Source organism: Triticum aestivum, chromosome 6B (genome assembly GCF_018294505.1).
Source record: "Triticum aestivum cultivar Chinese Spring chromosome 6B, IWGSC CS RefSeq v2.1, whole genome shotgun sequence".
Taxonomy (NCBI): domain Eukaryota; kingdom Viridiplantae; phylum Streptophyta; class Magnoliopsida; order Poales; family Poaceae; genus Triticum; species Triticum aestivum.
In genome coordinates this window covers 234,308,759-234,335,081 of record NC_057810.1, presented here as the reverse complement: position 1 = coordinate 234,335,081, position 26,323 = coordinate 234,308,759, and the positions used below count along the sequence as shown (strand labels likewise).

The window sequence follows — 26,323 nt, the reverse complement described above, 5'->3', positions numbered from 1 at the left end:
GGTGATGCGTAAAATTTTTTGAATTTCTGCTACGTTCCCCAACAGCTATGACAAAGAAGAAGAAGCGGCGACGCGGTTGGAAAAACAACATGAAGGGGAAATGTCTTTCGCGGCAATCCGTTTTTCAGATGGAGTGCGCTCCAAATACAACCCCACAATTGTCAAATATAGAGTTTCAAGGACAACATGATGACCCTACTAACATGACCTTTTCGATCATTTTATCGTAAAAACGATCATTACAATAATCAAAGTGATATGACGACTCTGCTAAAGTTGCTCTTATATACCAGGACCCACGTTATTTTCTTTCTCCACCCTTCTCCTTCCCGCCCAATTCCACCGCCTCAAACCCCTCCACGCATCCCACCCGGTAACGGCCTACCGCTCACGCGCCCGTCACGTGAGCTGACCACCTCTGTTCTCTTCCTCCTCTCTCTCTTCCCCTTCCTCCTTCCTCTTCCCTCCCAAAACACAGAAGCCTCCGGTCCATTTCAAAACCCTAAACCCTCACCACCGAAGCGAGCGAATCCCCGCAGCTTCGCGGGCCTCTGCGGGCGATTCCTACCCGCTCCGGTCGCCCGGATTCTCCGATTCGCGCCTGCACTGCTCGGTCCGGCCGCGATCACGCGGGGAATCGTCGCGGATTTGGGCGAGGAGTTCGATTGAGCGGCGTCGTGCCCGGATCTCCTGAAGCTTCTAGAACACCCTATGCTGTGTGGAGACGGTGCGGCAGGATCCTCTAGCTCCGCCTTCGCTGGAACCGGCGCGGATGTGGGGCGCGCGTGGCGTCGGAGTGGCCGCGGCGCGTCATCTCCTCGCCGCGGTGGTGCTGTGGGCCGCGTTTTCCTCCGCCGCGTCGTTCACTGATCCCTCCGACGGTACGATTTCTCATCCATCACCCGTGGCGATCGACCTCTTACCCCGCGACGCCTCTACTCTGCGCGCGCGAGCGCGCCTGTGATTGCGGTCGCTGGGTCTCTGTGCCGTGCGCACACGTGTGGTCTGGTTTGTATAGCAGCGCGGGAGCCTTGCGCGCTGGTGGATTGGTGCGCGTGCGTGCGTGCAAACTCTGGCTTGCGCGCGCTTCTGCTCGTGCCTGTACGCGCTCGCATAAACATTCAGATCTGGGGTCATTGGATATGGTTACGTGATGGGCACATGTGTGTGTTAGTGCTTGAAAATAGCTTGTCTTACCGCATCGATGATGTACTTATGTAGTGCAAAAAAAGAGTGGGCATGTTTTTGTGCTTGTAAGTGCTTCCCTTTGTGCAATGGCTGTGTGTGATGCTATCCTGCTTTCTGTCTGTATGTTGGTGCTTTCTAACAGGTTTACTGTTTTGTTACTGTTCTTTGGTTACATGCAGCGATCGGGATCTGGGCACTATATCGCGCACTGGAGTCGCCATGGCAGCTTTCTGGGTGGACATCCATGGGTGGTGACCCCTGCGGCGGCGATGGGGAACATGGATCGTGGCATGGGGTCTTTTGCAAGGACTCGTGTGTCGTGGCTATGTAATCCCCATTCAATTCTTAACTTATCAACCAGTTTTGCCTGTAAATTTATAGGAATGTTTGTTTTATTTTTGCTTTTTTTATGTTACTTCCATGCAGAAATATTAGTGGGCTTGGGGTTGGTGGCTGGCTTGGCCCAGAGCTGCTCAAACTCCACTCTTTAAAAGAGCTGTAAGCTTCCTTATACAAAATTTGTGCTATCTGTTAACCGATCATGATTCTGCAATTTTGACACAATTCTTTTGGTTCCTGGTGCTTTGATGCCTCATGATGGTAGGGATGTGAGCTTCAACAACATCGCTGGTGAAATCCCACCCACTTTGCCTCCAAATGTGGAATACTTGTATATTCTTCTTGTCCTTTTTGCCTACCCTCTTTAAGCTGGGTCGAATACATTTAAATATAAATGTATGGTATGGTGTTTTATTGCAGAAATTTTGCAGCTAACAAGTTTGAGGGAAACATACCACCATCACTACCATATTTGCAGTCCCTGAAATATCTGTGAGTTGATTGTTTGGCAATTGGAGCACTTCCTTCTCAAAATTTGGTTGCAGAATCAACTGATTGATCTGTAATTTCGATTGCAGGAATCTCAGCTATAATAAGCTCTCTGGAATAGTTGGTGATGTTTTTGTTAACATGGAAAGCTTAGTTACAATGTATGGTTCCCATATCTTGATTAATGATTACTTCATCACTTTGAAACATACATCTCTTGTGAAATAAATGAGTTATTTCGTTGCACTTTGACCTGCAACATGCTGGTTGCAGCCTATCTTGCATAGATTTGTAACCTTGAACATCTCCATTCAGTATACCACTAAATGAATCATCAAATAGTATGCAACTGCCAAGTGAAATGCGTCGTGTGCATCAAGTTGTTCTAAACTTCTTGCAGTTCTTTTTGTCCAAAGATCTGTTCTAAAACAATCTTTCAGCTCATTTTTATGCTAATAAAACCACATATTTTTAATCGCAATGGAACAAACACATGCACACACACATTTTGAAGCTAAAGTACTTTTTGCATCTTTCTTGCTCTGATACACTATTTTTCAAAAGTATTGTAGTCACAGATCTTTTAGTATTTTGATCTTTCTGTCACTCAGACTCATATTTGTTCCCTCGATGCTTTCAGGGACCTGTCATTCAACTCTTTCGATGGCGACCTGCCAAGATCATTTAGTTCATTGAACAACCTTCACTATCTGTAATAATGATGTCCCTTCTGTGCTATTTCATGCACACACAGCGTAGGAAATGTCTAATCAAAAGTTTCCTTGCATGCTTTTGCAGTTATTTACAGCATAATGAGTTTACCGGATCTGTGATTTTGTTAGCAGACCTTCCATTGGTAGCACTGTAAGAAGTTTGACTGGGCTGCATTTATACTTTATTTTCCATCTTATCAATTAATGCTGATGATCATCAACTTCTTGCAGCAACATTGAGAATAATCACTTCAGCGGTTATGTGCCTGGAACTTTTGAGTTCATTTCTGAGTTGAGGTACTGAACTCTGTTATATATTGCCCTCCCTGTCACCCTTGAGGATCTTGTGCATATCTGTATGTCTGACTTCATATCTAGTACAATATGTGATTAACCTTCTGGTCAATATTCCAGGATTGATGGGAACCATTTTCAACCAGGTTTCAAACCTTCATCGTCCTCATTTTCTAGGACCATTCATTCACCTCCACCCCCACATCATCCTCGACCTCCATCTCCACCTCCACCTCCACCTTCACCAGCTGTCAAGCAGAACTCAAAGCGCGGGCCGAAACCTCTGCAACCTTTTGTGAGCTACGCTTCTCTGCAGAGTCCTAGCCACCATAGGAAGTCACACTCTCGAGTGACAGCTGCTGCAATAGCTAGCGTTGTTTGCACAATGTTTGCACTCTTCATTGTTGGATTGGTTCTGAAAAGCCGGAAAGGTGGTACATGTGGCCCGAAGAGCACCGCTGACAATATCAAGTCTTTACCAGCCAATTTGGAAGGAGGTAGCACTGGCACTTTATTAGTTTCTTCAAACCAATTTATGCAGTGGTAGTTGATTGTCAATTGATCATACAAATATTTCTGTTTGTTTCGGTTATTCTTATCACTCACCATTAATCTACTGTAAAATATGACAGTAATCATTGATCCTAAACCCTTGTGCTTTTGAATGCTTATTCATGAAATGACATATCAAATTCATCCACATACATATTGTTTTCAACTTCGCATACTGCATTCTAATGTTTTATTAGGCCAGACTTGCATTCTTCCATTTAATTAAAATTCATTTGTCAATTGCAGTCCCTAAAGCAAATGAGGTCCTGAACTCTTGGAGTTCTCTTATGATTGGCCATGATACTTCCTCTAGCAATAATGATAGCATTATACCTGGAAGAGTTCCGAAAAGGAAAAGTTGGGCTAAGACATCTAAAAATCTTGCACCTGCAAAACAGTTTCTGGCAGTTGACATTATGGCGGCTACCCGGAACTTCAATGAAGAATGCCTTATCGGTGAAGGTTTCACTGGCCGAGTTTACAGAGGTGATTTTCCTGATGGGCAGGTATGGTCTCTTATCATAAGAAACGTATCATTATTAACTTTCTATATTATTGATGTGTTATTCTAGAATAAGCTCTCAAGTCTAATTTCTGTAGCTTGTATTTTAGATTCCTAATAGCTGACTTCTTTATCTGGTTTTATTGACTAAACTAAATCGAACCCTTTCGTTTCCTCATCGACAAGACATCTCATCATGCAGTATTGAGGGCTGTAGCTATGCTCATGCTTGTTGTCTTGATAAGGTCAACGTACAAGGAGCACGCCATTCTTAGTCTCACATGTCACTTTTAAAACTGTGATTTTCTTTCAGTGGTTTATTTTTTAGAAATGGTTTCAGTGGTTTATTAGATAGTCATTTTCCTAAGTTGCGAAGGTATCAAATTTGTACAAGTCATTTGTTATGTATATTTTACGTCATGCATTTCTCATTGTATGCACAGCTGCTGGCTATCAAGAAGATCAACATGATAGATTTATCATTATCAGAACAAGATGAGCTCATGGACATTCTTGGGAATATGTCCAGATTAAAGCACCCTAATATATCTTCGCTTGTGGGCTACTGTGTGGAGTTTGGGCATTGTGTGCTTTTATATGAGTATGCAGAAAATGGTTCTCTTGAAGATCTTCTGTTTTCAGCAGCCACAAGGTCGAGGGCTTTGTCATGGAAAGCTCGGATGAAGATTGCTCTTGGGGTTACCTATGCTCTAGAGTAAGTACATTCTGTCTCATTGGGTTCCCACCAAATCGTCTAATCAGTTTTATTTTGTGCTGCAGAGTAATTAATTACACCTACCTCGTATTATTTTTCATATTTTAGTTGCACACATGAAAAATTAGTAAACTTTTATACTGGAATTGGAATTTCTGGATTTTTATATCTATGTTAGCTCTCTGCAGATACATACATTTGATGTGCTCCCCTCCATTTGCCCATGGAAATATTAAAGCTACAAATATTTTACTTGACGCTCAGCTCATGCCCTACCTCAGTCACTGTGGGTTAGCGAAGTTCAGCCATTTTGTCAGCGCCACAAGAATGGTCAGTGCTCGGTAACCAAGGATAGTATTGCTACTTTATGATCTTTTCAAGAAAGCATGCTGATGCCGTTAATTTACCTGATCACTTTGAGGACACTTGAATGATCTGGGATTCAAATTTGAGAGGGATGGATGCATTAGAACCTAAAACATAGAACTGCTCTATCTCTCTCTCTCAGATTATAATTTTCTTATTCAGTGTCAAGCTAGATTACCGAACACTCGTACATGTAACATGTGGTAATTCTGAAGTTTTGGGGTGATATTTGCATAGGAGAGATTCCCCTCTAACCAATTGAAACCCGTTAATCTACCCATGTCATGCCCATCCAAATATACACAATAGGCCGCAGCATCTGATTTATCCAGTTTGAATGATATACTGCACTATATAAAATAAAATTGATTTGTTGGCCATTTAACATTTCCTCATTTGGGAAGCAGGATTCAGAAGCCCTCAGTGGTGCTAAAGGCTATGCTGCTCCTGAGGCTAATGGTTCAGGAACAGATATAATCAAAGCTGATATTTACAGTTTTGGCGTGATATTGCTTGTGCTTTTGACTGGGCAAAAGGCTTTTGACAGGTATGTTATCACTTGCACTTGTGCTACTAGCAGTCTGGTTTACTGAAGGTTTATTGTCTTCTTCAGTTCAAGAGGGCCAAATGACCAGTTTCTAGTTGATTGGGCATCCCCTCATCTCTATGACCTTAATTCTCTGGGAAGAATAACGGATCCAAGAATACGTGGCTCTATGCCACCTAAAGCTATTTCTGCATTAGGCAACATCATCTTGCTTTGCATCAAGGTAGTTTTCCATTCTCTTTTCTGGTACACTTTGTTCTATAGTTTCTTATCCTTGCTGGCAGCTATCAAGGTGAAAACTCAAATACTGCCCATGCTGCTATGGTAAATGCTTAGAACATGTTAATAGAAACGAAAGGTATTATAGCTGAAATGTCTAAAGCCACTACAATGTCTAATGCTCACTGCATTCACCAACTGTATTTCAGGAGAATTTTCTACGAGCAGTACTTCCTCCTTTAGTTAAAGGAAGAGCTTTATTGTCTCCTGGACTCTTCATAAAAAAATGATGCACAGAGCCTTAAATATTTACAAAGTCACCAAGCATGTGCCAAACGGCACCCCAAAAGAAAAAAAGAAATAGAAACAAAAGATATTACATAGTGCACCGGACAACTGACAGCTCGAGTATTACATAATCTATTAAGTGACCGCACCCGCACATCCATGCTTCGAGCGATACTTATGTTATTTCTTCCTTCAATGCAGCAGTCACCGGATTCCCGCCCGCCGATGAAAGTCATAACAGACAAATTAGTAAAGCTTGTCGAGAGCAACACGATACATAAGTTGGAGGCTGATGCTCAGGACCCCTCTTTCATAACAACCCGACCGTATTTTGAGCCATCTTCCACGGGTAACTCACTTGATAGTGCAGCTTCTTTCTTATACTCTTCACATCTTAGTCTTGATTTGATTGCTCTGATCAGTCAGCCAGGGTGCAACTGAGAGCTGCATCTCCCGGTGACGAAGACATGCTCTTCTCAAATTTTGCCAGATGTTGTTATACTTTGTGTTGTCGAGGTAGCTCCGAGTATATGAAGCGTCACAGCTCTTTACAAGTTTCTGTCGATGCCAATTGACGACAGCCAAAATTACTGCACTGAGACGTGCCGACTGCAGAAGACACCATGCGATGCTCGACTATGTGGAAGTAAGAAAAGTAAACTCTGCTCCCCTGCTTCACTCTGGTTAAAAATTTATGGAAGCATGGCAATCAGTATTATTAGCGTTTTGTCTCATGTATTGCTTGGTTGGACTCAGTTTGGCTCACATGGGATGCTGCTAGGAGTGCTCTTGTAAGTAGTGATTCCAAGGGGCAGATCCACGTATACCCATTCTCCACTTATGTAGTTCTGTCTATATGCCCCTTCAGTCTTGTAAATGTGTGGACAAGAAGCTCGTTAGCCAGTCGACACTGGCCCCAAACACAGGATCTGATGTGGGCTGGTCCTGATCTTACAATGCTGCTCGGTTCACATGTCTTGATGTGATTGTTTTGTTTTGTATGGCGTGCTCCAAATGATACGGTACAGTATGATCTGTCCAGGAATGCATGTAGATGCCCACTCTTTCTTACCTAATTAGGATTCGATGAGGTCACAATTCAAATAACCTTATTAGTACTACTAATTCACGGCATACAATAGCGGGAACACACTAGTAGATGCCTCTCCCGGCCCCTGTCATGCACGGGACGGGAGCAATCGCTGCTGGGTGCGTACATGGTGCACATCTTATTCCTAATCCTACATGCAGTGATATCTTGTCCTGGGGCCACAGTCAGATGGAGATGCTGTTGGGGATGCCCCTCCCAGTGACCCCTGGTTCTGAGAACGGCTTGAGCAGCTCGTACGGCACGATGCCGGCGCCACACCTGTTCTTGTTCTCCGGGTTGTTGTTTCGCTGGTCGATGGTGCCCTCCACCTCCTTGAGCCTGCCACTGAACTTCTCGAATGCCGCCTTCACCATGGGCTCTGCCAGCCACGCCGGCTCGGCGTACTCTCCCATGTATTCCTCGTCGGGGGAGTGCGAGGAGAGGATGTCCAGCGTCGCCATCACCTTGATGGCCTGCATCTGCGAGGGGAGGCTCTGCAGCAGCACCTCCTCCGGCCTGGCCATGAACTTCTTCATCTCGTCGTCCCGGCTCTCCTCCACCGGGATGTTCCTCCGCACCACCGTCGGACGGTTGGGGAAGTACCCGGCGTAATGGTACTGCCCGAAGTTGACGGCGGCGTGGTGGCCGGACGTGACCCACATGATGATGGTGAGGATCTGGACGAGGTTCTCCTTGGAGTCGCACACGGGCCACCACGGCTCGTCCTTCTTGTCCGCGTGCCCCTTGGTGCGCACCTCCTCCCACCACGCCTGCAGCTCCTCGTCGCCGGCCACGTCCTCGTCCGACTTGTAGTAGACGTCCACGTAGTCGGACGCCCACTGCTTGATGGAGCCCCAGATGAGCAGCCCGTCGTCGGCGTACGGGTAGTCCTTGATGGCGAGCTCGAGCTCGCCGTCGTCCCTGCGCACGGCCAGCCCCCGGCTGACGAGGTCCTCCGGCAGCGCCTCCGTGTTGAACTGCCAGGCCGCGCCGTAGGCGACGGAGCTGAGCTCGATGGAGTACCTCCCCGGCCAGAAGGCCTCCTCGATGATGCCGTCGGCGTTGATGAGCGCCTCCCTGGCCAGCGCGTTGATCTCCATGGTGTAGCGGAAGTGCGGGTGCAGCAGGCGGTGCACCGGGTGCATCCGGCTGAGCTGCCGGTTGGTGGCGATGATGTAGGGCTCGACGCAGGCGTGCGTGCGCAGCCAGTGGCTGACCAGCTGGTGGTAGCCGGTGTCGTGGGTCAGCACGTGCGCCTTGGCCAGCTTCCACAGCCACGACTCGGTGGCGTCGGGGCCGTGCGTGAAGGCGCGCTTCCACTGCGGCTTGGTCGGCGACTGCGGCCGCGTCAGCTCGATGGCCAGCGGCATCAGCGTGCCCTCCTCGCTCAGGAAGAAGACGGTGCGGGACCCGTACAGCGTCGTGTCCGGCAGCTCGCGCACCCTGTGCACGTACGGCAGGAACACGTCGTGGTAGTCCAGCAGGAACAGCCGCTTCTTCTCCACCGCCTCCTCCACCGTCATCCGCCCGTTCATCATCTTCTCCAGGACCTCCTTGGTCAGCGCCGACTCCGCCGGCCCGTACACCGCCGGGTCGAGCTTGCTCACGATGGGGAATTCCTGCACCATGCATGCACTCTCTTAATTAACTAAGCGAACTTATTAAAAGCAACTTGATCAAAGGCTGTAAAAAAATGGTTGATTAATTACCGTGAGGCGGCGGATGCAGATAGGGTTGAGCCCGGCGAGCGTCTGCCTTGCGAACTCCTCGTCTCTGAACCACGAAAATCGGTCCCCTACAAAAGTGCAAAGTCATGTCATGTACTATGTGGTCTCACAGTAATTAACTGCTCGATTCGCACTGTACGTGTACTGCGTGCTCTGTCGGATCAGGCATGGACGGCGGTGCTCACTCTCAAGCATCTCGGGAACCTCGAAGCGGAGGACGTGCTCGGTGGTGTCCTCGATCATCTGGACGACACGGGGAATGACGTCGTTGATGACGTTGAAGGAGGTGCCGCCGTGCCCGTCGACGGGGAGCGGGATGCCGTCGCTGTAGAGGGCGTCGATGGCCGGGAAGTGCAAGAAGCACTGCGAGTTGTTGAGCAGCGGCGCCAGCGCCGGCAGGATGGCGTGCAGCCCCGACCGCAGCGTCGTCGCGCTGAACGTCCGCCCCTTGACGTCCGAGAACTGCTCGTCGCGCGGCACGTACACCGGCGAGCTCCTCTTCTCCGTCTCCGGGTCTATAGCACAACCACCGGCAATCGTTAGAATTTGGAACAAGATTATTGCTTAGCAGGTAGCAAGGGCGGTGTGCTTACGTTACGTACCGTAGAGGGTCTTGGGCCGGCCGGTGCGGCACCGGCGAGGGTAGGGGTGCTCCTTGGTGCCCAGCACCGGGCGTTTGTGGTCCATGTTCTTGTCCGGGTCGCCGAGGTCGTTGTACGTGTCGTAGTCGTAGACGCGCTCGTGGAACTTGCGTTCGCTGTGCCCGTCGCCACGCAGCTTCTCCAGCTCCTTCTTCCTCAGCGCCTCGATTCCCGGCGGCGTTTGCGACGGCAGGTATGACTGCAACAACATACGCACGCCATGGTTAGTTCCATAGTACAACCAAGCAAGCACGGAGAGAGCGTGGCTTCATGGCTAGCTTAGCTGCATGCCGTTGGCTAATTGCCTACCTTGACGGTGAAGAAGGCGCGCGGCTCGGGGTCGTCGAACTTGGAGTGCACCCAGGAGGCGACGTCGAAGGTGATGGCGGTGCTCTCGTCGCCGCCGGTGATGAGCTTGATGTCCTTGATGAACATCTCCCTGTGGTGCTCGTTCTCCACCAGCACCGCGCCCACCGGCCCGAACGACGCCGGCACCGACATCTTGGCCTCGTACGTCCCCTCCTTGAGCGTCATGTGCGCGAACCCCTTCACTTTCTCCCTCTCCCTTCCCGTCTCTACGCATCGAAGCAACTTTTCTCAGCCATGTGAAAAATCAAATCAACCGCTGGCTGTAGCATGCATGCAACGCACAGTGCTCTCTCCTGTCCTGCATGCTATCGTTGTGGTGAGAAAAGATGGAGAGGCTCACTGGGGTCGAGCTCGGAGCTGACGAGCTCGAGCAGCAGCGTCTTGCCGAAGAGGTCCTGGATGTCGTCGAGGCCCCGGGCGACGTACACGGAGGTCGGCGCCTGCGCGGTCACGACGGCCGTCACCGTCAGCGACCTCTCCTTGGTCGTCATGGACGTCGAGACGCCGACGGCCTCCTCGGTCGACGCGCAGCTTATCCTGCGCGCCGTGAGCCGGCGCCCAGAGCGGCTCCTCCCGGCGCCGGACGCCCGCCTCTGCTGGCCGCTCGCGGCCGCCGCCGTGGCGAAGAGCGGTGGCGAGGCAACATTGCTGCTCTGCGCGGAGAGCACCAGCGGCTGCTTCAGATGGATCATGGCTGGCGCGGGCAGGGCTAGCTAGCTGCTGCCGATGGATCGAGCTGGTTCGATCTCTCCCTTCTGTTCTTATGCTGATTAGTTAGCTAGCTAGCTAGGAGGGCCGGCCTCTCTCTCTCGGCTCTCCCAAGTGCTCTGCGTCCGTGGTAGTATGTGTGTCAGTTTATATTGTTGGCTGCGGTGCTTCACGGCGATGTGTTTCACGTGCGTGTGTGTGTCAGTCGTGATGGGCTGTGCAACACGATGATTAGCTGCGTACCTGGCTAGCTAACCAAATCATTTGTCTTGGAAATAAAATGTCCATTTGAAGAGTGTATGTACATGACGCCCTATGGTATGTGGCGTGCACCTGTCTAGACGTTTACAAAAAGGTGTTGGAAAGAATTGAATCACTGTAAAAGTTCAGAACTTCAAATATAGCTTGTGAAAAAAAAAGACAAATCACGTGTTGAATAGTAAGCTAATCTAGATTTGGTTGTAAATTCCATCAATATCATTTGTGTTTCGCAATTGCGCTTTCAGTTTGGATTTGAATACTTTCCTGTGTCGCTACTCATTGTTTGCATGCCCTTTGTTTCTTTTTAGATTTTATTGAATTCTCGAAAATGACAATTGAGACCGGGTGCACCAGATATTTTCTTCTACGAAAAGTTTGAGCGAACGCCACATTTGATCTTTGTTTAGGCAGCTCCAGCAGCCTAAAGAATATATACTTCCTTCATCTCAAAATAAATGTCGCTGATGCCAGTTGCTGCATGCGCAATAGAAAGTTGGCTAGTCGACCGACTAGGGCTCGAGAAAACCACATAAAATTTGTTGAACGAGCAGGAGGGCGACATTGGAACCTTGAAGCACGTTCCACACCACACCCAGCAGCGGGGTCGGACACGATGTATACATCAGTAGGATGTAGGGTAGTGGGGTCACGCACGAAGTATACATCAGTAGGCTTGTCACTTCCCGGTGCATGTGACCGCCCATTTTGGCACATCCCCCCTCCCGGACGTGTACGTGGTCGATCTGTGCGAGAAGTTTGCACAAACACAGATCCCCTCAAGCCTCGCGGTCTTTCTTAGGGTCTCATGCTTCGCGGTTAATCTTTCTTCTTTTACGTGTGCCACACATCTCAGATAGATACCCCAGGTCCAGCACGTACGCAATCGCACGTTGATTCCCCTTCACATTATTATTGATGGGATGTGCCGCCAATGCACGTGACCGTGACATGACCATCACAGAACTTAATATGCAGGTGTTTATATAGTTATTCGAGCGTTTTTTTTAGTAAACAAACTACTTAAAAGAGAGCACACTGGAGGACAGCCACATGTACATGACGTGCCATTTTTTTCTTTTTGGAAACATGACATGCCATTTAGGGACTTCTATCCAGGCACGGCACATTTGTTGGGGGCGAAAAGGTACGGCACATCTGGTCGGTAAATATGGACATTTTCTGTGCTAGAGCAATGCCCATCTGCCTCTGCTGACTTTTTCTCGCTTGGTGGTGATTGGGTGATCGCGAAATGTGTGGCTACTGGCCATGTCTAATCCCTAACCTGTGTACGTACCAGGCGCCCCAAAAATCACGTATGTGCTACCCTCGTGTGGCACACGGTAGGACCTGTACCGCGCATGCCGATCCCTCGCTATTGTGCAACAGCAGAGTTTTTGGTCGCACATGTCACTGATAAAAGTTGTTTGTTCCGTTGCGAGCAATGATCGGTCGCTTGCTTATTTTTGTTTTCATTCGGTGTCTACAGTGTGCTGGGTACGTGCAGCAGTGGTTTGAGATCTCTCGCTCGGGGCATCCACGACGGTGCGGAAGCCCCCCGGATCGTGGTCGAGCGCCGCATATCACAGCTGCTCCTGTCGGATCTCTTCTGTCCCAGCGATATCGAGATCTTTCGCCTCGCAGCAGGTCCCTGAGACTACAGCCACTTGGTAGTCATTTTTCTTATTTCTATTATGTTTTCTTTGGACGTGTTTGTGTGGATGGACGAGTAGGCTATTTTATTGTACTGCACTTGAATTTATTGTATGAAAAGATAAGACCTCCTCCTCGCTTGGGGGAAGATTTTATAGCTTGGCCGCCTGAGAAGAATGGCAGGTTCACTAGTCGGAGCGCATAAAGACTCGCAAGTGATGATCGAGAAAATTCTGCACTGTCCTCTACCAGTTCTAGGCCCGATGGAAGCCGGGATGGATGGAATGATATATGGCCTTGTTCAGTTCCTCCGAAAGTACAGCCCTTTGCATGGCCGTTGGCTACGAATTCTTTGGCAACGTGGACGAACAAGGTTAAGAGGAACCTGAAAGTGTCCGCGATGTGCCCCGTGTGTGGTCGTGAGGAAGAGGACTCATTCCACATGTTTTGCTCCGGTAATCATGTTGTTCGTCTCTGGACAGCCATGTCCGCGGAGTGGCGACTGTCGGATAGAACAAGCATCAAGCACACAGGCAGAGATTGGCTATTCAATCTCTTAGCAGGCATAGATGAGGATACACGCAGGCATAGATGAGGACACACGCATGCGGTACTGATGGTCTTTTGGAGAATTTGGCACCTAAGAAATGAGATCGTCCACTCCAAACCGCTACCCCCAGTTTATAACTTCGGTTCTGTATCTAGCTAGATACCTCACGTTCCCGCAAGCCTTGCAGAGCATGCCTCCAAATGAAGATCCGAAAGGTAAGGCCGTGCTAGCGTTTAACTTCCACCAGCAACATTATTCACATGAAAAGGATAAAGCAGCGACGGCTAGCTCGTGGAACAAACTGAGACAAGGAAGAGCAAACTCAACACCGATGGCTCCTACTTGGAGTGCAAAGGGGGTACTGGCATGATTCTCCGGGATTCTGAAGGTGCAATCATATTTAGCTTGTCCAGACATTTTTAAACTTGCACTCATCCACTGGAAGCAGACTGTTAGCTATAAAAGACGGAATTTCATTGGCACATCAATCGAGCAATCTACCTATTGATGTCGAATCAAATTGTCTAGAGGACACCTCGATGATCAAGTAAGGTATTGGCAACAAGTCAAAGCACTCATTCATCGTTAGGGAGATCATTGGTAGTATGGGAGAGGAATTCTTGTATTACTCACACTCGCCGGAATTGTAAAATGCTAGTCATTTCAGGGCTACTATTGGTAGATTGTAATGCTGAACCATAGTTTGCCGGCTCTGGCCCATAAGGGGTCCTAGAAATTGTTGGGCGGGATTGTAAGTCTGAACTTTGAGTAATACAAGAGTTATTTTTGCAAAAAAAAAAACAATGTATGCTTTTTTTATGAAGCGGTGCAAAAACCTATTTCGAGAGAATAAGACGATCATGACCTCGTCGAGGAGGGCAAAGAGCTCGCGCTATACTGCTCGGCTATCTACCAACAAGGCTTGCGCCGCAACCATAGCCTCCATGTGCGAGGTCAGACATTTAATGTCTGCGGCCTCATCCAGGAGAAGAAGGACCAACACAAACTGAAATCACCATGGAAAGGCCCGTTCGTAATTCACCAAGTCCCGCACAATGGCGTGTACCGTCCTCAGGACATGAAGACCCGTGAAATCTACCCTCGCTCTTGGAATATCGCATAATTGCATCGCTTCTACTCTTAGCATTTTTAGCTATTTTACTTATGTTTTAGTTTGGGCAGATATTAAGTTGAATAATTTTGCAAAAGAAGACATTTAGTTGAAAATAAAGATGTTTTCGCTCCAAGTTGGGCCCAGTTAAATTTCCTTTGGTCGTTTTTTATCATTTTGAAACTTGATCTTCCCGAGGCAACACCCGAGGGCAACATCAACTCAAGTTAGATGATATGTTCACAAAAAAACTCAAGTCAGATGAGCCGCAACCTGGTAAACTTTCAATTATCCTTTGCATGTTTGTTTTCTGCAATGAGTTCCATAATGTGTTGTGAAAAGGCGGAAGCGTATGCATATAGGCAGAGATGCGTGCATGTTACATAAAGGAACCAGAAGATTACATAGATTGGTTTAAGTTGGATAGATCCTCTACTAACTTCCTAAGGATAGATCCTAATAGACCAACATGTTTACAACAATACGCATGCTACACCTCGCCTTGTTTAACACTCCCCCTCAATCAGAACTATCCAAGTTGAGATTGCACCGAAAAGCCTTCAACTGCTTTGTTGTGAGAGGTTTGGTAATCCCAGCTGCCACTTGATCACCAGTAGAGATAAATCTGATATTCAACAAATTGTTGTCTACTCTTTCTCGTAGAAAATGAATCAATTTCAATATGCTTCATCCTAGCATGAAGATAAGATTAGCAGAAAAGTAAGTGGCACCAACATGTCACAACAAAGAGAGGGTGATTTCGGATGAGGAACACCCAACTCTGTCAGAAGACTCTGGACCCAAATAACTTTTGCAGTGGCATTTGCAAGTGCTTTATATTCAACTTCTATACTAGAATGACACAATGGCTTGTTTGCGAGCAGTCCAAGACACCAAGTGACTCCCAAGAAACACAACAAAGCCACCCGTGGACTTTATGTCATCAGGCAACCAACCCAATCTGCATTGGATAAGGCTAACCAACATAGAGTCTGAATTTCCAATGTGAAGACCGCGAGCTAGAGTTCCTTGCATATATGTAACGAAGAATGCGCTTGACCGATGTCCAATGTACAGTAGTAGGTGCATGTAAAAACCGACAAACTTTGTTGATTGGGAAATATCAAGTCTAGTTAAAGTCAAGTATTGCAAGGCACCTACAATACTCCTGTACTTGGCAGAGTCATCTCCTCCAAGAGGCTTATCATCAAACAATGATAATTTTCTGATGTTGGGAGCGGTGTATTAACTACTTTGCAGCCTTTCATGGCCACATGTTTATTCAAGTCTAGCAAATATTTCCCTTTGGATAAAACAATTCCATCTCTGATAGAGGTGACCTCAATACCAAGAAAATAGTGCAAATCTCCTAGATCTTTGATTACAATCCACACGAAGATCTTTCATAAGAGCTTCAGCTGCTTGGGCTGAAGAGCTTATAATAATTTTGTCATCAACATAGATAAGCATAAAAATGGTCGCCCCATCATGAGAATAAAAGAACAGTGAAGTACCCGCCTTGGAAGAAGTAAAACCAAGTGATTGAAGCTTGAATGACCAACACGAGTACCATGCTCGGGGTGCCTGTTTCAGGTCATATAGTGCTTTATCAACGTTGGATCCATATACCCAGAAGGGTGTCTCATAAAAACGTCCACGTCCAGAACACCATGCAAGAATGCATTCTTGACATCTAACTGTAGCATGCACCAATTTTTAGAGACAACTACAAAATTAATTAGTATGATGGTGGTAGCTTTGACAACAGGACTAAAAGATATCCTCATAATCAATACCATAAGAGAGAGGTCCATATTACAACCCTGAACTACCACCAAAGTCTAATATACAACCCTGAACTTCAAAACCGCCTGCTTTACAACCTCAAACTTTCAAAAACAGGAAAAAATCAACCTTGAACCCAGTCAAACCAGTTTCAACTCTGTTTTGACTTGTTTTGACCAATCATAATCCTAGCCAGCATCCTAGTCACCTATCTCCCTTCCAAAAAAAATCACCTATCTTAGTCTCTCTCTCCTCACCCAAATGACCAAACCAGCACCTGATCTAAGCGCAGCCCCGGCGAGCCCACCGTCCGCCCCGCACCTCTCCTCCCTCATCTCCTGCTCCCTCTCCACCTGACGAGGCCACTGCCATAGATGCCGCGACGCTCAACCCATCGGAGCCAAGGAAGAAAGCGAGCTGGGAGGAGGCGGTGGCCGTGGGGTTTACTGGTGTCTTGGGATGCTATCGGGAGGCAGAGGCGAGGTCGGGGTGCTCTTGCATGAGCTGCCGACGAGGCCATCGTGCTCCGCGTCCATGGTGTGGGTGGTGGCACTGATGACTAGGGCTCAAGCTCGAGCTCCTGCCTTCGATCCTCCTGGCCCACACGTTCCACAAGCACGCCTTCTATGCCCAGCCACAACGACCATCGCCGATGAGCAGTGCTGCCCCCAGCCCCCTGGCCCGTGCGTCCCGCTGCAGCCATGGCTGCCCTATGTTCTTTTGTTGTTTATTTTAGATCCACTGAGGCAGTTTCCTTTAAATAAGGTTGGGCTGCCTCTTAAACAAAATCACATAGCTAGTGTAATGGCTCGCCCATTTGTTCTCTACCCAGCCACCCAGGAATCGAACCCCGCAGGAGGCAAACGGCCCCACCTTTTCCATGTTTTTGCACGAGACACTAATGTGGCGGGCTGACTACATGCTGACTAGGCCATTGACTAGTAAAAAACAATCAAAACAGGGTCAAAACTGATTTAGGGTTGAATCTTGTCTGGTTTTGCAAGTTCGAGGTTGTAAACCAGACGGTTTTAGAGTTTGGGGTTGTATATTAGACTTCGGTGGTAGTTCATGGTTGCAATATGGACTTCTCTCATACCATAACGCCGCTTGAACCCTTTTGCTACTAAACGTGCTTTACACATATCAATGCTGCTATCAGACTTTCTTTTTACCTTATATACTCACTTGCAGTCAATGATATTTGCACCTCAACATGGTGGAACCAAGTGCCAAGTTGTATTCCCTAATAATGCATGGTGGAACCAAGTGCCAAGTTTTATTCCCTAATAATGCATGACACTCTTCATTCATTGCTTCTTTCCAATTGGGGTGATTCAGAAAACCCCAATGAATGCATCCATCTTCATACACTTTTGGTTGAAAATACCACTTTGGGACCTTGTGTAAGCCCTTGTCGGAGGAGGAGGTGGTGGAGGCGGAAGAAGTTGTTGTTGAATCTGTTCCACCATAGAGGATCGAGAGGAGACCACAGATTCAGCTGACTCGACAACTGACACATACGGCGAATCAAGAGGTGATACGTCTCCAACGTATCTCTAATTTATGAAGTATTCATGCTACATCATTTATATATAGTTTTGTCGCACTTTTATATCATGTTTATGGACTAACTTATTAATCTAGTGCCTAGTGCCAGTTCTTGTTTTTTTGCATGTTTTGGTTCCATAGGAAATCCATATCTAGGAAGGTCCAAACATGATGCAAATTTATGATGATTTTTTTTATGGAAAATAAGAAATGTTGGAAGCTTCGAGAGAGGACCAAAAGATGGATGTGTTGGAAATATGTTTTAGAGGCAATAATATCATAATATTATATTTCCATATTTATAATTAAGAGTTTATATTCTATGCTATAACTGCTATGATCCTAGAATATGCGATTCAGTGGAAAAGTCATATGCATGTGTGAAATGATAAACTGTAAAACCCGATTCCTAGTCTCGCCTCTAAGACTAGCTCAAGTATTGCTTTTGATATTGTTTCCCGGATCTTAGGATATCATGAAGTGTAACGATAGTCCTAAAACAACTTTGAGAATATGATGTTGGAAGAACGATCATATTGAATTGATCCAAACTTGTTTGTTATAGTTTGAGACACAATCATCACAAGTCAATCATTATATCACAGAGAGTTAATGTATGCTTTAGTTCCTTAGACCATGAGAGTATTGTAGTCATTTCTTACCATACGATGAACTTTGGGGGTTGCTCAAACATCATCTATAAGACGACGATCATAACGACAACTTACAGGTTCATCAGAAAGTTTGACAAGAGGCTAGATATTTCAAGAGTGGGGTTTGCACCTCCAATGATGAAGATATATTATTTGGTCCCTCTTGGTGTGACAACATCCATAATCGTCTGACCAGACACATGTAACTAGGTCACAGGGATGTCAGAACATGTCAACGAGAAAGAAGAACAAAACCGGTAACGAGGAGACCGGTATAGTGAGCATGAGAATGACTCAAGAGGTTACAAATGTATCTCACCTTGGGTTTTGTGTATTATCACGAAGCAAAGGGAATAGAACATAATAACCAAAGTTTCACTCAGATGTCATTCATGTATTCATAGGGATCAATATGGATGTCCACGGTTTCGCTACTGGTCATTGAACGAAAGGGGTTTTGTTCATGTCTATGTTTTACCAAACCTACAGGGCCACAAGCTTAAGTGAATCATGATCTGTTGAGTGTTAGTGGAGCAGGAGTCATGAGAAAATATTTATGAAATATTTTCATTAATATTAGAAATAATTTCGAGAGGAACCGGAAACATTTAGAGTTACCGGAAGAGTTTCGGGGTTTACTAGGTAATACTAAGAATTGAAATATAGGTCGAAAATGTTTCTAGAAATGTTAAATTGATAATGAAAGTCTCTAATAATTATTAGGAGGCTTTTATAATTAATTAAATATCAATGTGCCAACGAAATAAGAAAAAGTCCAAGTGTTGGAGAGATATTGGGCTATAGGGTCCAATAACACTTGGGGTGCCCCCTAGCTTGTTGGGGAGGCAGAATTGGAGGGGAACTCCTCCTCCTCTTGGTCGGGCAAGGGAAGAGGATTCCTTCCCCCCTTGTGGCGCCCCTCCCTCTCCTCCAACCTATATACTAGAGATTGTCCTTGGTAGACAAGTTTTTGAGCCTCCTCTAGTTCTCTAGTTCTATTTCCAGTTGATCCAATTAGAGCTAAATCCAATCCTCTCTAGTCTTCATAATTAGAAGCCCAGTGTGGTTTTAATCTTCTCCCTATAGTTCTCTAGCACTGATTAGCTCTGGACAGTGAAGAGCTGGTGGATCGTGAAGGCCGTACACTTGCAAACTATGGAAATGAAGTGATTTCGATCTTTGTTTTGAGGGATTGTCGGTGAATGGTTTGAGGGACTTCAAGTACGACCTACGCCAACTCTTCTTCCGTCGTAGGTCGAACTTTGAAATGATTCAATCCAAACCATTTATGCATCTTCATAGTGTTCCTGGTTTGATCGTAGGACGATTTTTTTACCATGTTTCTCCCAACAGTGGCATCATGAGTGGTTCTATGAGTAGATGTAGGTTTTGACCTAGATCACAAGTAGATGTGAGGGTTTGATGATCTTGTTTTGGTTCCCTCAAGTGTTGCTTCGGTTCAGTTCATTGGCGGTATGATGTAGCTTTGTACAAAGGTTTGGCAATCGATTGACTCTGGTTGTCGACAATCTGCTAATAGTTCTTTGGGAACATCATAGTCAAGAATAGTGAACTATCACAAACACGAGATGGTAATGAAGATGTTTGATCTTCATGGGGTTCAAACGTACAAGTTTAGTGTGGGGCTAGAGACTTCTAATTAAGTCAATCTAGCAAAAAGAATTATCGCCTTGATGGTGGACGTAGGTAGCTAGAGTTCTCCAGAAACCCTAGAAGCCACGTAATTAAAATTTGCCAACCCGATTAGAGGACGTCTAATTTGTTTTTACAGGATGCATGTGATGTGGTATAACCTTCGTCATGATAATGAGTTTATGTATGAGATGGTTATATGATGTAAATTAAGTGACCTGCGCGTCACAATATGAAATGATGCCTGGAGCCAAAGGATTGTCACTTTAATGACCAATGTGTCAACCTCATTATTTTATTTTTGTCGATGAGAGTGACGGACTTGCTACTGAGGACCCCGGCACAAAGAGGCTTCACCAGGAGCAGGAGATCAAGATTGTTGCCATGGCACCACTTCACAAAGGTTTCATGAAGACCTTGGAGGGTCATAAAATCATCTCGACAGCAAGGGCTATACAATACCATGCTATTATGAATTGCTTGAGATATTTATCCCTTTTTGATTGCACGTAGCCATTTTTATTAGAGTCAACTCTCACTAAAAATATCAAGTTGTTAGTTCTCTTCCAGTGTAGCAACCGTCTATAACACGTAGCTTTTTGGGGTACGTCATGTCCACGTGAGTACTGATATGCCCATTTTGCATCATGTTTTCTTACTATTATTTATATTGTTTTAAAATTATATTTCACTTTTAGATGCAATTCAAATGCCTTTTCTCTCTTAAATTGCAAGTTCCATCACAAGAGGGAGATTGCCGACAGCTGGAATTCTGACCTGAAAAGAGCTACTGCAGAGATAACTATTCTCCGGTGCTCCAAATGGCCTGAAATTTACGAATATTTATTTTGGAATATATAAAAAATATTGGAAGAAAAATTTGCTGCAGGGGACTACTACTTGTGAGCTATGTTGGGATTTTCCCTAAGAGGAAGGGTGAAGCAATATAGTACTAGATAGTATTTCCCTCAGTAGAGAACCAAGGTTATCGAACCAATAGGAGCGCAAATGCCTAGTCAACAGTACCTGCACACAGAAGAGCAAATACTTGCAGCCAACATGGGCAAGAGGGTTGCCAATCCCCTTATACTCGTTAATTGCAGGGATCAAATCTGGTATAGGTAGATAGGTAAATTGCAAAGTAAAATAAAAGAAAGAAAATTGCAACAAGGTATTATTGGATTTTGAATATGATTAAAATAGACTAGGGGGCCATAGTTCTCACTAGAGGTTTCTCTCTCACAAAAATAGCACACAGTGGGTAGACAAATACTGTTGGGCAATTGATAGTAAAGCGCATAGTTATGATGTTATTCATGGCAATGATCATGTATATAAGCGTTACGTCTGTGACAAGTAGGCCGACTCTTGCCTGCATCTACTACTATTACTCCACTTGGAGAGCGCTTCTATACTTTCCTCTCTACGTATTAAGTTCATAACAAACAGAGTAATGCATGAAGTATGATGACATAACATAGACAGAACAAAACCAAGCAATATGATTAAACCCCATCGTTTTCTCCTTAGTAGCAACAATACAAATACGTGGCTCACTACCCCTCCTGTCACGAGGTGAGCACACCGCAAGATTGAACCTACTACAAAGAACCTCTCCTATTGAAAATAAATCAATCTAGTTGGCCAAACCAAAGGGATAGATTGAAGAGAAATACAAAGCTATAATAATCATGCATAATAAAGTTCAGAAAAGACTCAGTTACTTTCAATGAATAATCTGATTATAGACGCACAATTCATTGGATCCCAACAAACACACCGCAAAAAAAGATTACACCAGATCAATCTCAGTGGAGAACTTGTATTGAAGATTAAAGAGAGAGAAGAAGCCATCTAGCTAACACTATGGACCTGTAGGTCTGTGGTGAACTACTCACACATCATCGGAGATGCAAGGTTGATGTAGAAGCCCTCCGTGATTGATTTCCCCTCTAGCATAGTACTGGAAAAGGCCTCCAGATGGGATCGTGAAAGAACATAAGCTGACGATGGCGGAAAAAATGTTTCGGGTGGCTCTTCGTTGGCTTTGGGTTTATGGGAATTTACAGGCTTGAAATTAGGTCAAGCGGAGTTACGTGGGGCCTACAAGCTCAGGTGGAGCTCATGGCTCTCCTGTACATCTTATAGCCTCCTCCCGAAGCTTCTAGGGTCCCTTCTAGTCCAAAAAAATCACCATAAAGTTTCGTCATGTTTGGACTTCATTTGGTATTGTTTTTCTGTGAAACAATAAAATAGGCAAAAATAGGAATTGGCATAGGGCACTGAGTTAATAGATTAGTACCCACAAAATGATATAAATTGCATATAAAGTATCTAAAACAGAATTTTTGATGCATCGGCATCCCCAAGCTTAAATCCTGCTCATCCTCGAGTAGGTAAATGAGAAAAACAGAATTTTTGATGTTGAGTGCTACCTAGCATGTTTATCATGTAATCTTTTTATGGTATAAATATGAGAAATAATGAAGTAATTGATATAAACATAATAATATCCATGAATACAAGAACATAATCATTACTTTTTTAAAATATATGATGCTCAACGGATGTTATCCCTACCCATTGAATTATGTAAGCATGGCATGGCCCCGCCTTCATCACATAAATATAAATCATAAGCACGTGACACGTATCCAAAGTATCTATAATTTTTGATTGTGTCATGCTATTATATTATCAATCTTGGATGCTTTATATGCAATTTTATATAACTTTTGGGAACTAACCTATTAATTTGGTGCCCAGTGCCAGTTCCTGTTTTCTGCATGTTTTTTGTTTTTTAGAGAATCAATACCAAACGAAGTCCAAACATGATGAAACTTTACAGTGATTTTTTATGTACCAAAAGGGACCCTAGAAGCTTCGGGAGGAGACTAGACGATCTACGAGAGAGCCACAAGCTCACATGGCGCGCCCCCAGGGGGGCACCTGAGCTTGTGGGCCCTACGCAACTCCATTTGACCTAATTCCAAGCCTATACATTCCATAAGTCCCAAAACAACAGAGAGCCACCCGAAAACAATTTTCCACCGCCGCAAGCTTCTGTTCTTCTGCAATCCCATGTGGAGGCCTTTTCTGGTATTCTACCTGTCATGGATATGGGACATGGGTACCCTCACAGAGGTAGAACGTGGCCCAACATGGGGGTGGCCCAGCAGGTCGGCTCCAACTGTTTGAATAAAGATCCAGACTAATACCCGAGTTGTACTAGAAGGTGAGACTAGTTTGTATCCTACTAGGACTCTACATGTAAGCCAACCCCTTCAACTTATATAAGAAGGGGCAAGGCGCCCCAAGAGGGCAGAAGAACCTAGAAAACCTCCAGAATTTCTACAGTTAGACACAACTAGGGGAGAGCTGGCTTATAAAGTGAACCCCTCATGAGCATACGGATTAAGACCTAGCCACAAACAACACATAGAGTTATTACCGGATGATGTTTCCCGGGGCCCAAAGCTGTCTAAATCTTTCTCTCTCATGTGCTAACCCACCTCGAGGATCACCACATGTACTAATCCCCACAATCATTGTTGTTTGATACCCGCTGGTACACAACATCAACACCTACTGAGACTGATGATGCTGGAGAAGAAATTCCAACAGCTGTCAGTCAGCCCGAGGATGAATTAGTCACTAACACCCTCACCTTATTTTCTGATGGAAATCCTAAGAAGGGTGGTCATGGCAGAGAGAAGAATACCACTGCTGAAATGTATGATCCAGAGAGTTACAAGAACCCTCCCGGTCATGAATGAACTACTGATCACAATAACAACCTGCAAAGGATTCACCGCCATTGGCCATGCAAGTGGTTCGGATATGAAAATGTTCACAAAAAGTATCAGATCCTATTTGCTTTCACTCCGTCGTGGAATGAATGCATAGCATAAGGCTGCATTAATGAAGATGATGAGAAAGTAAGGGCACCTCAACCTCCTAATGCTCATCCTAGCTCACTCAAAACTATCACAGACTTTCCCAAGGAAGTTGAGAAGCGAGCACTGCGGGAATCACTGCAAACTTCTTACCCATGCATGGTTGTATGTTCTTTTCCCATGTATGGTTGCATGTTGGGTGGGTCATATCCCATCCATACTTATATGGTAATATGGCTTGGTTGCATGTTGAGATAAATGAGTTAGTGGGAATGATTCTCTTAGAGCATCTACAACCGAACTTGGCAAATCTGGCCCCCTATATATCCACGGATATTCCTGGGCATGCCCACGAGCGCATCTGGACGGGGCCTCATATTTCGCTTCCGGCATCCACATATCTCAAATCTGAACTCTCAAATCGATGCAAATACAATGCATGTCAATCATACACGCCATCATCACACGTAAATAACAAATGTTGGTACCAAATATAAATAGTCTTTACATAAAAGTTATTTTAAGTGCACAACTCAAACATCAACTCTTTGGTTTCCATTGTGGGTCCACATATGCTCCACAAGATCATTGAGTAGCCGCGCCTGCACCTAATGATCTCGAAGATTCTGATGCATCTGCAGAAAGTTCATAAGTTGAGTTGCATCTTGATCTTCTGGGATTTCAACATGTTCTCCAGGTGCTTCAAAATCATTGGTTGGGATACAACATCACTCTCATCCACAAAAATCATATTGTGCAAAATAACACAACATGTCATGAGCTGCCACAATGTTTCCGATCCCCACATCATTGCAGCCTCACGAACAATTCCCTAATGATCTTGAAGCACACCAAATGCCCTCTCCACATCCTTCCTAGCCGCTTCCTGCATTATTGCAAAGTAGCTCTTTTTGTTGCCATGCGTTTTGGATATGATCTTCACAAACGCCGCCCACTAATGGTAGACACCATCGGCAAGATAGTATCCCATGTTGTAGTCTCGGTCGTTGACGGCATAGTTGCACGGTGGTGATTCCCCACTGCAAAGCCTCCTGAACACCAAAGATCGTTGAAGCATGTTGATGTCATTGTGAGAACCCGTCATTCCAAAGAAAGTATGCCAAATCCATAAGTCATGTGATGCCACCGCTTATAGTATAATGGTGGCCTCTTTGGTGTGACCTTGATACATTCCCCGCAAACCTTTGGGGCAGTTCTTTCATTGCCAATGCATGCAATCAATTGATTCGAGCATTCTGAAAACCCCCTGACCTCTTCAATAGCCAAAGACTTCTCCGTGTCCCGCGCATTTGGTTCTCTCAGATACTCAGGTCCAAACACCTCCACCATGACACGGGCAAACTTGACAGTAGTGTTTAGGCATCACTAAAAAAACACTTCCGTGATGATACATGTTTGTCACAGTAGGTCATGTTTTCTGTCATGCATGTACATCCATGATGATTTGATGACAGAATCAAGATAGTCATACCTGTGCTGTCATAGAAGTGTTCCATGGCAAAACCAAAATTATCATCACGAAAGTTTCCACTTCCATGACGATAAATGGCGTGTCATGGAAGTGTTTTCGTCAAGGGTAACCGACATGTGGCATCCACCGTAATGGGTCGCCGTTAAGCTATCGGGTTCCGGTTTGGATCCGATAACCCGTTAACAGCGACGACCAATGGGGATTTTCCAAGTGTAAAATTCTCATTCGCTAGAGGATCCACGTGTCGGCTCAGCGTTGGGACAGATGTCATCCACTCATTGTACGAGAGGCGCTTATCATACGTCGGCACATGGTAAGGCCCAACAGTGGCCCATTTAGGTGAAAGAGGCCGGCCCAGTAAAAATTAGCAGGCTGGCCCCATATAGAGCCTACTTGTGTCTAGTCCATTAATTTAAGCCCACGACCCATACGAGATGTGCCAATTCGGCCCGTCAATGGCCCGTTAACTATTTAACCCATTGCAGCCCATCGTCAGTTCGAGCCCGTTAACAGCCCGCCATATATTTGGGCTCAATATCAGCCCGATGTGGTTTCAGCCTGTTAACGACCCATTCAAGGGATGTGCCAATTTTCAGGATGTACGTCTTTCAGCCTTTTAGCGACCCATTTAAGTGTTGGGCCAATTTCCAGCCCGGTGTGTCTTTCAGTATTGGCCCATAAATGAGTTGGGCTATTTGCAGTCGGTCCTGAGTTTTGGCCTCTTAACGGCCCATGATCTTCATGGTCCAATACCAGCTCGGTTTCTCCTTCGGCCTGCTAAAGGCCCACAACACAGTTGGGCCATATACAGTCCGACGCGACTTTCGGCCTCTTAGTGGCCCATGCTCTTCATGATCCAGTACGAGCCCGCTATCTCTTTCGGCCAGCTAAAGGCCCACAGTACAGTTGGGCCTTATATAGCCCGCCTTAGTATCAGCCTGTTAACGGCCCGTGAAATCAAATGGACCCACTTATTG

General features: G+C 45.6%; 2 protein-coding genes across 5 annotated transcripts; one reads left to right on the top strand and one right to left on the bottom strand.

The window, feature by feature from the left end:
- Positions 1-372: 372 nt before the first annotated feature.
- On the top strand, positions 373-7,183 carry LOC123136742 (protein STRUBBELIG-RECEPTOR FAMILY 8). 4 transcript variants are annotated; one of them, XM_044556230.1, is made up of 17 exons: positions 373-881; positions 1,368-1,515; positions 1,615-1,686; positions 1,793-1,858; positions 1,948-2,019; positions 2,106-2,177; positions 2,657-2,728; positions 2,815-2,880; positions 2,961-3,026; positions 3,144-3,520; positions 3,822-4,081; positions 4,521-4,792; positions 4,981-5,122; positions 5,566-5,705; positions 5,772-5,928; positions 6,417-6,561; positions 6,639-7,183. In XM_044556230.1, exons 1-17 carry the CDS (start codon positions 773-775, stop codon positions 6,785-6,787), a joined length of 2,385 nt encoding a protein of 794 aa, XP_044412165.1. In that variant the 5' UTR covers positions 373-772; the 3' UTR covers positions 6,788-7,183. The 4 variants fall into 4 exon arrangements, with proteins under 4 accessions (XP_044412165.1, XP_044412167.1, XP_044412164.1 ...); XM_044556232.1 differs by having other exon boundaries at positions 375-881; positions 6,635-7,183; XM_044556229.1 differs by having other exon boundaries at positions 377-881; positions 6,414-6,561.
- Positions 7,184-7,304: 121 nt separating this feature from the next.
- On the bottom strand, positions 7,305-10,879 carry LOC123136741 (lipoxygenase 2.3, chloroplastic). The gene is made up of 6 exons (XM_044556227.1): positions 10,380-10,879; positions 9,980-10,245; positions 9,632-9,869; positions 9,215-9,544; positions 9,012-9,097; positions 7,305-8,921 (listed from the first exon to the last, which is right to left on the bottom strand). The coding sequence occupies exons 1-6, from the start codon at positions 10,729-10,731 to the stop codon at positions 7,488-7,490; spliced, it is 2,706 nt and encodes a 901-aa protein (XP_044412162.1). The 5' UTR covers positions 10,732-10,879; the 3' UTR covers positions 7,305-7,487.
- Between the last annotated feature and the right edge of the window lie 15,444 nt (positions 10,880-26,323).